At 43.3% G+C, this 15,480-nt stretch overlaps 1 protein-coding gene across 10 annotated transcripts in view; it reads right to left on the bottom strand.

Annotated features, from left to right (window-relative positions):
• LRMDA (leucine rich melanocyte differentiation associated) overlaps positions 1–15,480 on the bottom strand; it is a 1,033,502-nt gene that overhangs the window by 457,383 nt on the left and 560,639 nt on the right. For 9 of the 10 annotated variants that reach the window (XM_058698401.1, XM_058698402.1, XM_058698400.1 and 6 more), the window contains one exon: positions 1,976–2,107. In XM_058698401.1, coding sequence (XP_058554384.1) covers positions 1,976–2,107 — 132 coding nt within the window. Of the gene's footprint in view, positions 1–1,975; positions 2,108–12,497; positions 12,557–15,480 lie in introns of those variants that run through there. The other variant, XM_058698409.1, reaches the window with a different exon arrangement.

Raw genomic sequence — 15,480 nt, 5'->3', positions numbered from 1 at the left:
TTCTTATATTGCCAACATCACAATAAATATCCCAGGGCAGAAGTAGCTGGTTTTTCACCCATGCAGAAACCTGTTTTGCTCACATTATCATGGCACTTGGATTCCAACATGCAAAAAAGGCTTTCATATATTTTCTTCTTTTTAACCAGTTCTCCTAATAGGCAAGTGAAAGCTGTGATCTCACACATACACACAAAATGAGAAACAGAGGTTTTCAGAGGCTGACCTGTCCATAGCCACACAACTAAACATGATTAAGCTGACTCATGAACCCAAGTTCAAAGGCTAGGACTCTACAGTGGCATGGGACACAGGATATAAGCACTAGGGCCCAAAGGAGGAAATTTACCATCCAGTTCTATTCTAATAACCCTTCTGTTCTTGAATGATTTAAGAATATCATCCAAGTGATCACCTAAGACAGTGATACAGGGACTATAATAATTTTTCAAACAATGACTAAGAAACTTGGTTGACCAAAGGATAGGAGAGGAAAAAAACCCATCAATATTGCCTTATGATATAGACTGATATTTATTTGTAAGCCCTCGCCTTCCACTTCTATTAAAGTGCCAATTTATAATGACCATCCTAGTATTTTTTACCTAAAAAGAAAATACTGTCTCATGACTTAAAGTATAAACATCAGTTAATAAATGATTTTGCCTCTCATTCTTAAAGTGGACATATGCATACATGGTTTTATTTCATACTCTACAGAAAAGGCTCTGATCCCTTTTCTAGTTCTAACTCGCCATGAAAACATGAACAACTGACTGAATTACTCTAGATCTCAAATGTTTCACTAACAAAACAAGGTGATTAGACTTCAAGTCTGAAGCAACACAAGAGAATGGAAAGAATTTTGGATATAGCCACAGTTAAGACTGAATCTGGGATCTAGCATTTTGGTAAATGTCTGGCTTTAGGTCCATGCTTGACCTCCTTCCTCATTCAGGTAAATGGAGAAACTGCATCCATCTCCCAGGGTTTGGTAAGAATAAAAAATAATATACTTAAAGGCAACCAGCAGAGTGCCTGACCCACTCAATAAAGAACAGCTGATGATAATCATTCATTCATTCATTCATCCCACAAACATTCACTGAACCTCAGTTCCATGCCAAGCATTTTTCTAGGTGTGATGGATACAGGAATTAACAAAACTGATAATCCTCCCTGCCTTCCAGCTGGTGCTGTGGCAGCATGGAGACCCATAACTGTACAGAGGAGCTAAGTGCCTTATACTGCAGAAAGCTTCCGATTCCACTCTCAGCCTCCCTATAGAATCCAGAGCCATTAATACCCCTGTGCCTCATCCCAGGCTGGCAGGGGACAGCACTTAAGGGGACAGCATGCAATAGAAAGACTCTGCTAGACCTCTCTCATCACCCTAGTACATCAAACACCACGGAGGGCAGAGTTACCCCTGGGCTTCACACATATCTCGCACCTTTGCCCCTTCCCCCTCTGCTTTGCCAGAACTGTTCCCCAGGCCTGCACCAGAGCGTTCCAGAAACCTCCGTGAAGGCCAAGTTCGCTTAGAGGCACTACCCCGTACTTCCCACCAGAGGTCGCCCTCCCACACAAGCCCAAGCAACTAGAACCGGGCTTTGCCTTCTCAGCAGCAGTGACATTATTTTCTTTCTCTATTTTTATCTATTAAAAAGATTTCTTCACAGCCATAACTTAGATCTCTACACTAAAATGGAGCAACAGGAAGATATAATGGTGCATTTCATTTATGAATGACCTATAATAAATTACTCTGAAGTGTCCCGAGTGCCAGAAGACAGAACGCTTTGTCTGCCCATGGACTGTATTTCACATACTTTAATTTAGCTGACACATAAAACTCATTTGACATTTCGCAGGTATTTGTGTGGGGCGGGGGAGGGGAGCACAGGGGAGGGGGTGTGCGGGCGGGGACCACTGAGGGGCAGGGCAGAGAGTGGAGGCAGCGGGCAGAGCCAAGGATATCTGGTTCTTGTTGAGGGTTAAGGTATGGAGCCTGGGTAACCCTGGCAACACGAGGTCGTTCCCGAGCAGATTGTTGTCCAGGATGAGTTCCTCCAGGCTCCCGAACGCGCTCAGTCCTTCCAGTGACCTGCAATGACAAAGGCAACAGGAAAAATGATCCTGCACTAAATCAGGGAGGCCATTATGAGCCGAAATAAATATTTTAACCTTCCCTTTCAGGACTGGGAATAGTTTGGGCTTGGTGCCTGTCAGCAAAGTGAATGACAAGAATTAGTAGCGGGAGCCGGGGTGGGGGCGGCGGGGGAGAAGGGGCCGCTGGCACTCACCGCATCCTTCACGCATTGCCAACATGAAGGATGAGGGTCACTTAGTGAGTAGCCAGGATCCAAAACAAAGGGCTTCAGATACGGCCTGCAGGATAAATTTGTCAATGTCTTGTGCCTTCAGGCACCCAGCCTCGGCTGACCCTAACCTCCATTCCCAAGATAAATAACTCTGTCACAGTTCACCTTCATTCCCTGGACACAAATTTAAGTTGTCATCCATCATTCCTGCCCAGAAATATCATACCCCTCTTACAATAATAAATATAACTTCAAGTATCATTTCTTAGCGGTTCTCCTCTGCACAGTCCAGGAAACGGCAAGGAAGTCTTCCTTGCTCTCCCTTCTCAGCCTTTGACTTTTATTCCCTCCCCCCCCCTTTTTTTTTTTACACTAATCACTTAATTTGCGTCTGCCCAGTGTCCCTGTGGCTGCTCCCAAAGGCAAGGCATCTTCAGAAGCACATAATCACTCCAGTCGGAGAGGGTTGTTTCTTTTTCTTTCATGATTTCTTTTCCTTTTTGTTTTTGTTTTTGTTGGGCAGGGAGAGGGGCGGTGGTTTAAGGAAGGAGTTGGGGGAATTTCTGTTTCAGTACTCCCGGCTTGAAGTTACAGTTTTAATTTATGGAAAGTGGATTTCTCACTTTATTTTTGAAAGAAGTGTGGAATGCAGCAATGTAGATGTCAAGGCAGTAAATAATCAAGGATCTGAAAGAATTAAGTACCCGGCTCAGGGGGCGGGGGGGGGGGGGGGGGAAGTATCAGAAAGGGAAAAATAGCCTTGTTTACACAGTTAGCTGAAAGTTAACTCTTGATGTTATGGTCTCACGAGTGTTGGGGGGGGGGGGAGGCGGTGAGGGGGAGTTGTGCGCATGTGCTACTCTCTGCGTGCGCAGACGTTAATTAAAGAAAGCCGCCCGGTGGAGGGACTTGCACAGACACACATACTCCCAGCTCATTCACCTGCCAGACCCAAGAGCTGTGCTGAGCTTGCACAGGCTGACAGCTGAGCTACGACGTCGACCAGAGGGCGGACTCGCCTGGGATCTCCTGGCTATCCTATAAAATGTGACGAATCAGGGAGATGTTGTCTACACTATTTATTCATTTACTGATAGCACTTGCGTTACAGACACGCCTGCTTGTGTGTGCAGTGCCCGCACATCTGACGTGAGTGTGAACTTTAGCACCAAAGCTGTCTCCAGACATCTGTATCTCCTTTGTGGGATCTGTGCCAACAAGGCTCCAAAACAGGGAGTCAATATGCAGGAGGTGTGATGTGCAGTGTCAGTCATTAAAGCCCCAGACCCACTGGGCGCACAGCTACCTTGGTGTGTCTCATTCCTCAGGGCCCAGCACCCAGACCACCCCCACTCCTACAGCCAGCACTACCTGCTTCACAGCAGGAAGTCAATACCACTTACATTTTGGGCTAAGGCTCAATGGGGTCATTGTGCTTCATTTCTTCCTCCTCCTTTCTCTTCTTCCTCATGTTTCGGGGGGGTGGGGGGGGGACAAACCAACACACACACACACACACACACACACACACACACACACACGAGAGTTGTGACTGAGCTCCACCATTTACTTGAAGTGTGAGTTTGAGCATTATCAATAACCCATCTGCACTCCCTTGTTCTGTGCTGTTTCCAGCCCAGAGAAACTTATGAATATAAGCCAAAGAAGATGAACAAACATGTCACTAGCAAATGCTGATTCCTTTCTTTTCTTTCTTGTTTTTATTCACTGATTTTTCTGGTAGCTGTGACCTTAGGGGGTGTTTTGGAGGGGGAGTGTGTTCTGGATGCAGGGAGTGGGCAGATGAGCAAATGTGCAAAGGTGTGCAGCAAGTCTGGCTTCTGCAGGGAAACTTCCACCTTTCCTGAAGTCCCTTCCCTCCGTGGGGGTTAATGAGTGATGATGGAAAAGTGCTTTTCAGGAGGAAGCCCTGTTTACCACAGGGGCGAGGGGCATTGAGGCCACCTCCCTTCAGGGTGCCTTATGGATGGCTAATAAGTCCTTTGTGCACAAACCTCAGTTGGGCTATGGTCAAAGGCAGCATCCAAATACACATTGTTCCTGAGTTATGTTATGCAAATATAATACTCTTATCATGAGAATCAGCAAATGGTTGGCAACTGGCAAGCAAAAGAAAGCTCCCTTCCAAGAGTGTTTCCAGGGAGGCATACAACAAAATGACAGAGCACACAGAGGGACAAAGCTAAGAACACCAGAGGGAGTGCCCACAGAGCTGCCTTTCTCTGGGGCGGGCTCTGGGGCAGAGCTCAGTTCTGAGTCAAACTTCACAGAAGAGTAGGGGACGTTCAGGTTCAAATCCCATTACCTGTCTGGTTGTAAGATTATTTTTGCCATTAATGTTATTAGCTGCTCAGCTAAAAGGGAACCGTGTTACACGGCGGGGGAGGGGAGGTTGCTAATTAATAAATCCCTGTCTTCATGTCATCAGTGTAGTGTGCACTTGGTGATTTAATCAGCTAAATTCAGAGCTGAGGAGACAGAGTAGTGAAGGGTAAAACTGGAGAAGACAGGATTTCTGGGGCTTGGTTGGCATGCGGAAGCCAATAAACACACACCTGGAAGATGGCTTTATTTTTTGCTTTTAAAAATTGGACTTTTTCTGTTATTGTTGCTGCTGTTTTCATGGAAGGAGGAGGGGAAAAATTATTTGCATCCATCTTTTTTTTATTATTATTTTCATCCATCTTTGAGTTCATACCCCTAGATACAAGATGCCTGCAAAGAGGTGTGTGCTGTTAAGTAAAATGACAAGGCAAAAAAGGCTTTAAGGATCCACTCAGATCTGTGCTGTTTAATGGGACAGCTACAGTAGCTACAAGGAAAAGATGATGAGATTGCAATTCCTCTGCCATAATCTTGTGTGTGCACAGCAAAATGCACCCTACACCCAAGGGCCCTGGTGGAGGGGACGCCTGTCACTCCACAGTTACTCGCCGGCTTGGTCTGCAATCTGCAGATGTTTGAGGAGTGCGCTGTGAAGGCAACGCAGATATGTGTGCCAAGGTCAGGGGCTGGGGTGGGAGAGCAAGGCTTCACCCACTACCTGGGCACAGGCAGCTGGAGAGAGGTCTTCCCAGCCCAGGGAAGAGATGCCAAGGGCAAGACAGGGAGACAGGGTGTGCGGTCTGACCTATGGCAGGTGGTTTGCTCTGAAAACCTAATCAGCAACTCCGAAGCACTTCACCAGCAGGAAAGCTGCCCATTATCTCACCCACAGGTACCATCTCTGTTACCTCATTCACAGGGCTCTGGCTGGGCTCCCCCAGGAGCCACTGCAGCTGCTGGGAGAGTCCCTGTGCCTTTTCCAAAGTCATATCAAAATGACAAAACATCACAACGCATTCAGCTCTAGCGGATTCAAACAGAGAGAACTTTTAAGTTTCCACTGTAATTAACCCTATCCTCGTTAAGATAATTATGATCAAGCTTCCTGTCACAGTTAATATCCCAGCATCATTGCCCGTGGCTCACACTCTGCCCTCATTAGCTTATAAAAACAGCGGCACTAACCAGGCGGCCCCAGCCCTTTCCAAGCTAAGCCAGTGCTTGTGAGCCGCTAAGGAGGGGCCTCAGGCAGGGCAGCAGGCCCCACAAAGGGGTGGTCGCTTGAACCCCAATACCTTCTGCTTCTGGGTGGGCTTCTACTCAGTGGCCTTCATTCTATTCCCAAGTTAGCCACTCGTCAGAAAGGGGAAGGAAAAGGGCCAGGACCACAGCAGAGCTGGTAGGTTTGGGGCAGATGACCTACTAATCCCTCCTGCCTCTTACCCAGCAAAAATCCAGCCAGAAAAATCACCAGAGGACACCTCCAGAACCCTCCATTCAAGAAATGCTAACCTTATTCCTGGGGTGTAAGCAGTGGTAATCATTAGATCCCTCTTTCCTCCATTCTCAGCCTATAACAGGGGTGATGCTCCTCCCCAGCATGACTCAGGCAGGGATGGGGGACGCAATTAACCACAGACCCTAAGAAGAAATATCTCTCTCTGTGGAACCACAGCTGGCCTCAAACCCAGAACCAAAGGTTGGAATGTTCTCAAACTAATTAACAAAGTAAGATCGGAACTAAAATCTTTACCTACTCCAATATATCTATCCAGATATCTATCTCTCTATATATATCTATATATAGAGAGGTAGATATATCTAGATAGATAGATAGTTATAACTGAGAAAATGGGAGTTTATGGAAATTCTAGAGAAGCTACCCCATTTGTCTTACGTTCACCACAGCGGCTATTCCTTGTAGACCTGCAAGGTTCCGCTGCTGCCTGCTCTGTAATGGTCTTTCTGGATGACTTTCGTCTGCCCAGCCCCTAACAAAAAAGGGATCTCAACGTAACCTCCATAATACCTGGAGAGTTGTCAAATGCACAGTAAGGGTTCAATACCCCTTTGTCAACTGACTACAGCTTGACCCTGAGCTTGTGAGCCACTCCGAGAAAAGCTGACAGTAAAATCCCAAGGGCAAGGCAAATAGCAGGCCTCAGGGCAACCGGCCAGAGGCTGGGAGGGCAATGTCCACACCCATTCCTTCAGAGGCCAGATGCCTCCTCCTATTTACCCTGAGGCCAGTGTGTACGAACGGGCAGAAGTGACATACAATGAGTTTGCACCCATACACCAGAACCAGTTATTAGGCTATTTAAATCCTTCCTTACCACTTGGGAATAACTGCAGCTCTGAATACACTGAGTACCCCCTCCTGCTACCCTGGCCACTCTTTGGAGCCCCCCAGACCTTTCACAGTCCAGCAACTAAGTAGTTAATGCCCCCACAGCACGGAGCCTCTAGGGACCCTGCTCTAGATAGGATGTTTCTGATTGATCAGTGTAGTTGTTTAATAATTTAAATATCACCCTTGAGAGCAGGAATAGCAACTTGCACCTTTTTTATTTGCCCCACCAGGCCAAGCACAGGGCCTGGCACACAGCAGGTCCTTGGGAAAGGTCTGCAAACTGACAAGAGAGGCCATGACCACAGCTAGAAGAAAAGGACAGGCAGCACAGAGCTATATAGAGGGGATGAAGGAAGAAAGAAAAGAATGGGACAACAATGATATGGCAGCTCACAGCCCAGAAAATGGCCCAGTGGCAGCACTTCTGAAAGGCCATTAATCCAATCACATAAGAGATACTCTTTCTCTCTGTCACAAAATTATTTTTATAGCCCATGTAAATGGTTATATGTATCCACAGTATATTACTAGAGATAGTGTAGTATATACACTATACAGCATATGCCACACAACACTCCCAGAGATGGCGCGGTACGTACACTATACGGTGTATACCACGGAATACCACTAGAGATAGCATAGTATATACACTATACAATATATACTACAGAACAGTACGGGAGATGGCATAGCACACTATTCAGCATATACTACAGTATGTTAGAAGAGATAGTACTATGTTCTATGTACAGCTGGGTCTAAATATTTTCCGTATATTTTTCTGTCAGTCAGGTCACATAGCCAGGGATATATATATACGAGTAATATAAGTATACCAATAGGGGATGAAAGTCTCTAAAAAAAACAGACAAAGGTGGAACAGGCTCATGGCTATGTACAATAGTGTATACAGAAACCATGTGACAGTATATCATATGCAATTTGTCAAAGTCACCCCAAAGCCCTTAAGTCCCCTGTCAGGATAGATGATCCTTGAGTTGCATGGAATAAAATTCAACACTGGTGTAACAGCCCTGAATCCAAGACCAGTAGAAAATCTAAGGCAGTTGACAAAGTGTTTGTTAACTCTAAGTGGGATTACGTGTGAAGCCATCATGTACCATACCTAAAATACTAATAAAACTGTTATATAGGATCCCTAAAGAATTATTGGAAATGTGTAAAGAGCTGGAAACACAGAAATGGGTAATACAACCACAGTTATTTGAAAAGGGAAGATTCTTCACACTTTGGATTAATAAATTCATATACTTATGAAATTCTAGTCAGATTATACCTCTGAGAAACTGGTATTTGTTTGCCCTAGGACAAAATAAACCAGGTTTCTGGTCATGATACCCTTTTTACTTTTACTACTAGGAAGCTGAGAGTGAAATGGTGACTCAGATGTAAAAAGATAATCCCATGGGGTCTCTATATCCGCTTTCTAACTTTGTAGTTGAGAATTGTAATTTATATAGCCTTCATATTTTATCTATACATTTTTTAAATTAATTCTAATAAGCTAGTTCAGATCCTCTGTAGTATGAAACAAGATACATATATGGCATTGAGTCTCAAACAGGCAGTTTCTGTACATTAAGGACAAGTTCTGTGAGACCAGCTATTAATGTGGACAGTTAACTAGGAATAAAGTTATATTGTACCAGATTTCAAAAAGGCTTTGACATATCCCTATGTCGGGAGAGCAAAAACTATGCTAGAAAATGACAACTTTAGACAGAGTCATAACTGGTTAAAAATATAACTGAAGAACACTAATTAATGGCCCAGCTTGCAATGAAGGAAGGGTCCGGGGACTTTGGTCCTGTTTTTGGCCAATGACTTGGTTCAGCATATGTTTATCACATTCATGGAGTGCAAGACCCAAGAAAGATATTCAGGAGCATACAGTAGGATCCAAAATGATCGTGTTGGAATCAACACACTGTTTCAGCCCAACAAGATGAAACTTCATATTATCTAATGTGAAGACCTGAATATAGATTTCAAGTCCAACTACCCAAGGGGCGTCTGGATGTCTCAGTCAGTTGAGCGTCCAACTCTTGATTTTGGCTCAGGTCACTATCGCAGGGTCGTGGGACCGAGCCCAGGGTCAGGCTCCGCATGGAGTCTGCTTGAGATTCTCTCTCTTCCCCTCTGCCCCCCTCCTCCAGTTGTGCATGCTCTCTCTCAAAAATAAAAATTAAAAAAATTTAAAGTCCAACTATCCAAAAATACCTATTTGGAGAAAAAAAAAATAAAAGGCAAATGTAAATTGGGGAAAATACTTCCAATCTAACAATCTAAGGTTTAAAATCCTTAATATTAAAAGAGCTTTTGAAAATCATTAAGGGAAATCTGAAAGCCCTAAGAGAAAAACAAAATACATGGAAAGAAAATACACAAGGAATATATATGGTCAATACTAGAAAGGTAGAGTGAAATTTCAACTTCACTGGGAATCTAAAATATTCACATTAAACAAGATATTTTCACTTAACTAACAAATCCATTGTTTCCCTAAATCTTAACACAGTCTTGTCAAAAGTTCAAAGTAACAGACCAACACAACACTGATGGGAGAGTGAAGCTGCTATAACCTTTCTGGATGGCAATTTATATTAAAAGTCTTAAAAATGATCACCTCATATCCAATAATTCTAACACTGTATTAAATAAATATCAAATAAATGTGCATGATTTAAGTATGTTCCCTACAGTATTATTTATAGTAACAATGTAAACATACCTAAATGCCCAATGATAAATGATTACAGAAAGCTCGATGTATCTGTATAATGAAATGCCATGAGGTAATTAAAAATGATATTGTATACATATATCTACTGATTCAATAAAATGTCATGCTATCCTTTTAAGTACCTAAAATGAAGTTATAATACATACAGCACACACATTACAATCTCGTGCATGGAAATTAAATCATCTATTTTTCCCCTCCATTCCCTACACAAATTTTATTTTTATTTTTTTAAATTTTTTTTAACGTTTATTTATTTTTGAGACAGAGAGAGACAGAGCATGAACAGGGGAGGGGCAGAGAGAGAGGGAGACACAAATCTGAAACAGGCTCCAGGCTCTGAGCTGTCAGCACAGAGCCCAACGCGGGGCTCGAACTCACGGACCGTGAGATCATGACCTGAGCCAAAGTCGGATGCTTAACCGACCGAGCCACCCAGGCACCCCACCCTACACAAATTTTAATGTGTACCATGTTTTCCATGTAGGTGGTTAAGAGCCATAAAGTAGTCTGTTAGTTGTTCCTAGTTTATAAACTACTGTTAACGTACATAGGGACATTATGACAATTCTGTATGTATATACTGACATTTCAAAGCATACAGGTATTTACGTACCTACATACTGATAGAGGGATCCAGATATATACTACTAATCTGTGAGTAGTGGTTATTTGTAGGGTGTTTTTTTTTCTTTTCTTTTATAGTTTTCACTAGTTACTAGGTTTTATATCATAAGTATCATACAATCAGAAAAGACTTTAGTAACTATTACTTTTAAATAAAACGATTCTCCAAACATAAGATGCAGGAACCTTGCATAAAGAGCAGTGTGTATAAAGGTTTAGTATGAATCAGCAGAGTGGGGCTGCCTCCCCAGAAGGGAATCTGATCCTACTCTACTGGCCCCTAAGTAACTCTACCTGGAGCTTTGTTTCAGGTCTGAGTGCCAGACTCAAAGCAGCATCAGCATTTAGAAATATCATACAATGAGACCAACAAGCTGGTGAAGGGTGTAAGAAACAGTGATGGAGACGGTCAAAATTATTTAACCAGGAACACAGGAGGCTTAGTTGTTTCAAAGTACTATGTCTCTGGCATTCCAGAAGGCAGAACCAAAAACAAATAGGACAAAATAATAGAAGTTGGAAGGAAAGTTCTCAAGTCAATTTTTTAAAGCTTAAAAAGAGGGCTGTTCACCAAAGGAATGAGCTACCTTCTGAGTCACTATCTGTACATGATCAGAGGTTAGAGTCACAGAGAATGTTTAGAGGAAATTTCTTCATAGAATATTAGATTTGATGACTCTAATATTCTACCCAGATACTGTGCCTATCTAACTGCAGCTCCTTCCTTTGTAACTGCAGTTTATAAGGGCTCCCAAGAGCTGTTTCTTCCCTGCCAGACAGCCTGGTGGAAAGAGGACAGCAGAGAGTTCTAGCTCCGTCATTCTCCATCACACTAAACTGTGTGCCTTCTTCTGATCCTCTAGCTGGGACTGTGCAAAGCTTCTTCAATGCTTCCCTAACTATGGGGATATCCCCATAATTAAAAAGGCACATGTTGGGATGCCTGGATGGCTCAGTTGGTTGAGCGTCCGACTTCAGCTCAGGTCATGATCTCACAACTGGTGAGTTTGAGCCCCATATTGGGTTCTGTGCTAACAGCTCAGAGCCTGGAGCCTGCTTCGGATTCTGTGTCTCCCTCTCTCTCTCTGCCTCTAATCCACCTGCATTCTGTCTCTGTCTCTCTCAAAAATAAACAAACATTTAAAACATTTTTTTTTTAAAAAAGGCACCTGTTAACACACTGGCCTCTTATGCCCTGTGAACTAGATTTCCAAGCCACAGTTCTATTTGACCTGTTGTGGTCTTCTTCATAGACTCATAGACTTTGAGTCCCAGAAGAATTGTAAGCTGTTCGATCCTCAACTTCACAGAAGGTGACTGATAATCAGAGAGCCAAGTGGCTTACTTAAAACCACACATAGTAACAAAGCCCTGCTTAGAACCTTTGGACATAGAGTACAATGGTCCTTCAACTGAACTATGCTAAATAACCTGTAAATAACTTCTAGTTGAGATCTAGAAATGGAAATTCACTACTGCCATAACCTTTATCCAAACACTGTGTATAGCTTTCTAATCCATTCATTATATGTCCTCACAATCAGATTGAGGTCTTCAAATTCTTTTGCCTTTTGATCTACATCCCCTCCTGACCCTCCTAGGACAATCCCCCGAAGAACTAATTCTTATATTTGTTTAATGTGGCCTTCATGAGGTAAAGTATACTTTAGGTGGAGCTAGTCACCTTGGCATGTACCTCTCTATAGCTCACTCATTCATTCATTCATTTCATTCACTTACAAAAAGGTTCTGAGTGCCAATTCTGTGCCTAGGATTTTGCTAGTCTCTGGGGTGATAAAAAGGACTGTGGCATGCTCCCCTACTTTAAGCAGTAGATGTAAGCAGGGTAGGAGTTACCAGATAAGGCAGGGTAATGGGTTAGACTGGGATGATAAACAATACTCTGAGGAGGGGGAGGGTTAGGGAAGTTTTCAAAGAGGAAGTGGGCTTGAGCTAAATTTCAATCGGAATGAATTCTGTGAGCACCCTCTTACACTTTATGCCAAATTTGGTGGCAAAGGAACATAAGAAGAAGAGGTAACTAATCCCGGCGTGCAAGTAATTGCCATTCCAAAAAGCTTACTTGGCACAAGAAATCATACATGTGTTATCCTCTTCCAGCATGGCAGGCTCTCAAGATGCACATACATCTGGGGATATAAAAGATGTACAAGTTATGGCACCTGCTCCCCCTGGGCCTACCATCTATGGGAACAGAGAAAGAAGTTGGACTTGAAATGGAGAGACCATAACGGACAGCACATTATTAAGCAGTGTGGGCAAAATGGGCTCTAGACATTGAGAGGAAAGAAGTGAGGGCTGCAGCGGTCACTGTTTTCCACCCACTCCTCCTATGTTTGTCCTGAAGTTATTATAGCAAGTGGTTCCCTGAGGACAAAGGTGAGAACCAGGTACTCCCTATGAACGAGCTAGATGCCTCCATGTCTTATTCCCATCCCTTTGCCCATCTGGCCGTCCTCCATGCCTCTCAGTGAATCTTTCCTGCATTTCTCCCACCCTGGTGATAGGGCTTGGTCTGGGCTTTGACTGTGTCTCTGAAATTATTTTGGTTCACGGCTTGAGCTTTTATAAAACCACACATGCACGCATGGAGCCTGTGGCCTCAGGATCTTGTTTGTTTTTAAGAGTCTAAAGAGTGAGTTTGTTTGGCGGGTTCTATAAATGGAGGTTTTCTTTACTAGGGAGATGTAAGGGAGTGGACATGGTGTGTTGCAGCCGCGGTATGTGTGTGTGTCGCCACGGGGCGGAATTCAGCGCCTGGTGGGGGAGGCTCCCACAGCCATTGGGCAAACATATGTTGGGCCAAGAACACAGCTCTTCAACCTCATGAACTGTTTGCTTGAAAGATAACAGTGTCTCTTCCACACAAGCCTTTCACCACCCTCCATAAAGGGAATTTAATTCAACAGATGGTGTCTACTCATTGCAAACCAACCAGAAAAGGAGACATTTACATGGCTGTGCCTCAAGGCCCTGGGGACCCAAAGGGGCCCTAATCAAATACCTGCCCAAAGACTAGCTTCCCCATGGGTAGGGCCCCCTGGAATGGAATCAGGCCAGGAACACCAGCAAAAATATGTCAACTACTGATTCTGTGAGGTCCCAGTTGGCTGAAAAAGGTGAAAACATGTTTTCTGTCCCAGACTACAAGATACCTTTATATCTCCTGAAGGAAAGAAGGCCTTGGGTGATATGGTGACCTCCAAAAGTGGCTTACTATTAGAGCCATTTTCCTTCTTTCAAAAGAGCCCTAGTTCCGTGCTTTGAAAAATCTTACAAAGAATGACTTTGTTAGGATTGTACTCCATTTCATATAAAGGCACATTCTGGGACCCGAGGACCTACACCTCACAGAAGTTAACAGTGTCAGGGACAAAGAAGACAGATCAAATGCTTGCAGATGTGCAGCATGAGAAACAAGAGATTTTTACCAGGACTAAATGCAGGTTCTTTCATCCCCATCTGTCTCTTTAGTTACTTGACTGCTGCTCTTGGGGGTAGAATGTCATGGTGGTATTTTCACAAGGAAGATGGTATTTGAATGGAGACTATCTTGTCAACTCAGTGAAGCCAAACACAAATGTGGCAATTGGGCACACAAAGTAACACCACTAAATTTGGGTGCACGATCTCTGTTTTCAGTTTCTGGCTATCATTTTCTCATCCATTATGGTGGAGGAAAAATCCCAGACCTATACACTTTGCAGATATTGGAAGAGGCAGGACATGAGATAAGGTATCTAAAAACAAGCCTAGGTAGACATAAGGATTGTTGATATTTGAAAGATCATTTTTGAAAAAAAAAAAGTGTGCATTTTATTCTCAAAAGAACTAATTAGTTACCTCAGGTAAGGAAGCAAGTAGCTAACGTACCAAAAGACATACTAAAATGTATTCAGAATTGTTGGACAAATAAAGAAATGCCAGCTTGCGAGAACCTCTATCTAAAGATGACCAGGGACCCTGATTCTTATCCTGCCTTGGTGACTACCTTCCTGCAGTGCTTCAGTCAAAACCTTTGTCCTGTTCTGGGCCTCACTTAACTCTTTTGTAAACTGGGGAGGCCAGACTCAATTATTTTAGATGTCTGTTCATTTTCTAACATTCTCTGCTCTAAAGTGGGTTACAATAGAAAACTCCCAAACCAAGCTAAAGTTTAATCTTTGCCTTAGACATTCCATCACTCAGTAAAAAGTTGAGCATACATGTAGTAATCTTCATATGGCCAGAAAGATAGAGGTTGGAGGGTAGCAGGGTAAGGGAGAGTTTCAAGTCTCAAGTATGAAAGCTGATTAACAAAATAATCTGAGAGGGGAAAGTTGGGGGAGAAGAAAACTCCCGCTCTCCCCCCTGCGTTTTTTCATCTTTCCTAGCATCCTAGACTAGGGAGTGACAGGCTAAGTGACACAGTGCTCAGAGGGCAAAAGATAAATGTTTGATGAATTGGCCATTGGTAGGGAAGTGATGGGCTTTGTATGTGCATAATAGCCAAGCTGCCTTTCTGTGCCGATTGTCTGCCAAGATAAGAAGCCATAATGAATGGACCTTGAGATGCCCTGGACAGAAGCAGTTTTAATTTGATTGGTTTTAATAAAATTAATTTTAAAAAGAAGAAAATGGCAGAAGGAAGAGGGTAACAATTTGGAAAGACCAGGAAGACTGAGAGTTACATATATCCAGAGTGGATACTAACCACTGGTTTTTCCATTCATTGTGCTAGTCAAGTCAGCAGAGGAAGACAGGTTTGATTTCGTTACATTTGTAAATCATAAGAAAACCTGTATGTGCCCAGTATTGTGCAGAGACACTTGAAATATGGAAATTAAATGGCCTGGCTAAACAGAAAAGTACCATAAAAACTACAGAATGGATTATTCTCCCTCAGGGAATGTTTACTGAGCACCCCCTAGTGTGAATGAAACAAGTCTGCTCCCACCTGTGTGGAATCTGATGGGCTAAGATTTTCTAGCTAAGTGAGAAATACTCTTCCGGTCCAAGAACTCCTACTTTGATATATGCTGTCATCCAAGGGGCCATGCCTGAAT

The sequence above is a fragment of the Neofelis nebulosa genome, chromosome 13 (assembly GCF_028018385.1).
Source record: "Neofelis nebulosa isolate mNeoNeb1 chromosome 13, mNeoNeb1.pri, whole genome shotgun sequence".
Lineage (NCBI taxonomy): Eukaryota > Metazoa > Chordata > Mammalia > Carnivora > Felidae > Neofelis > Neofelis nebulosa.
The sequence above is the reverse complement of the archived record's forward strand: the minus strand, read 5'-3'. Positions and strand labels throughout refer to the sequence as shown.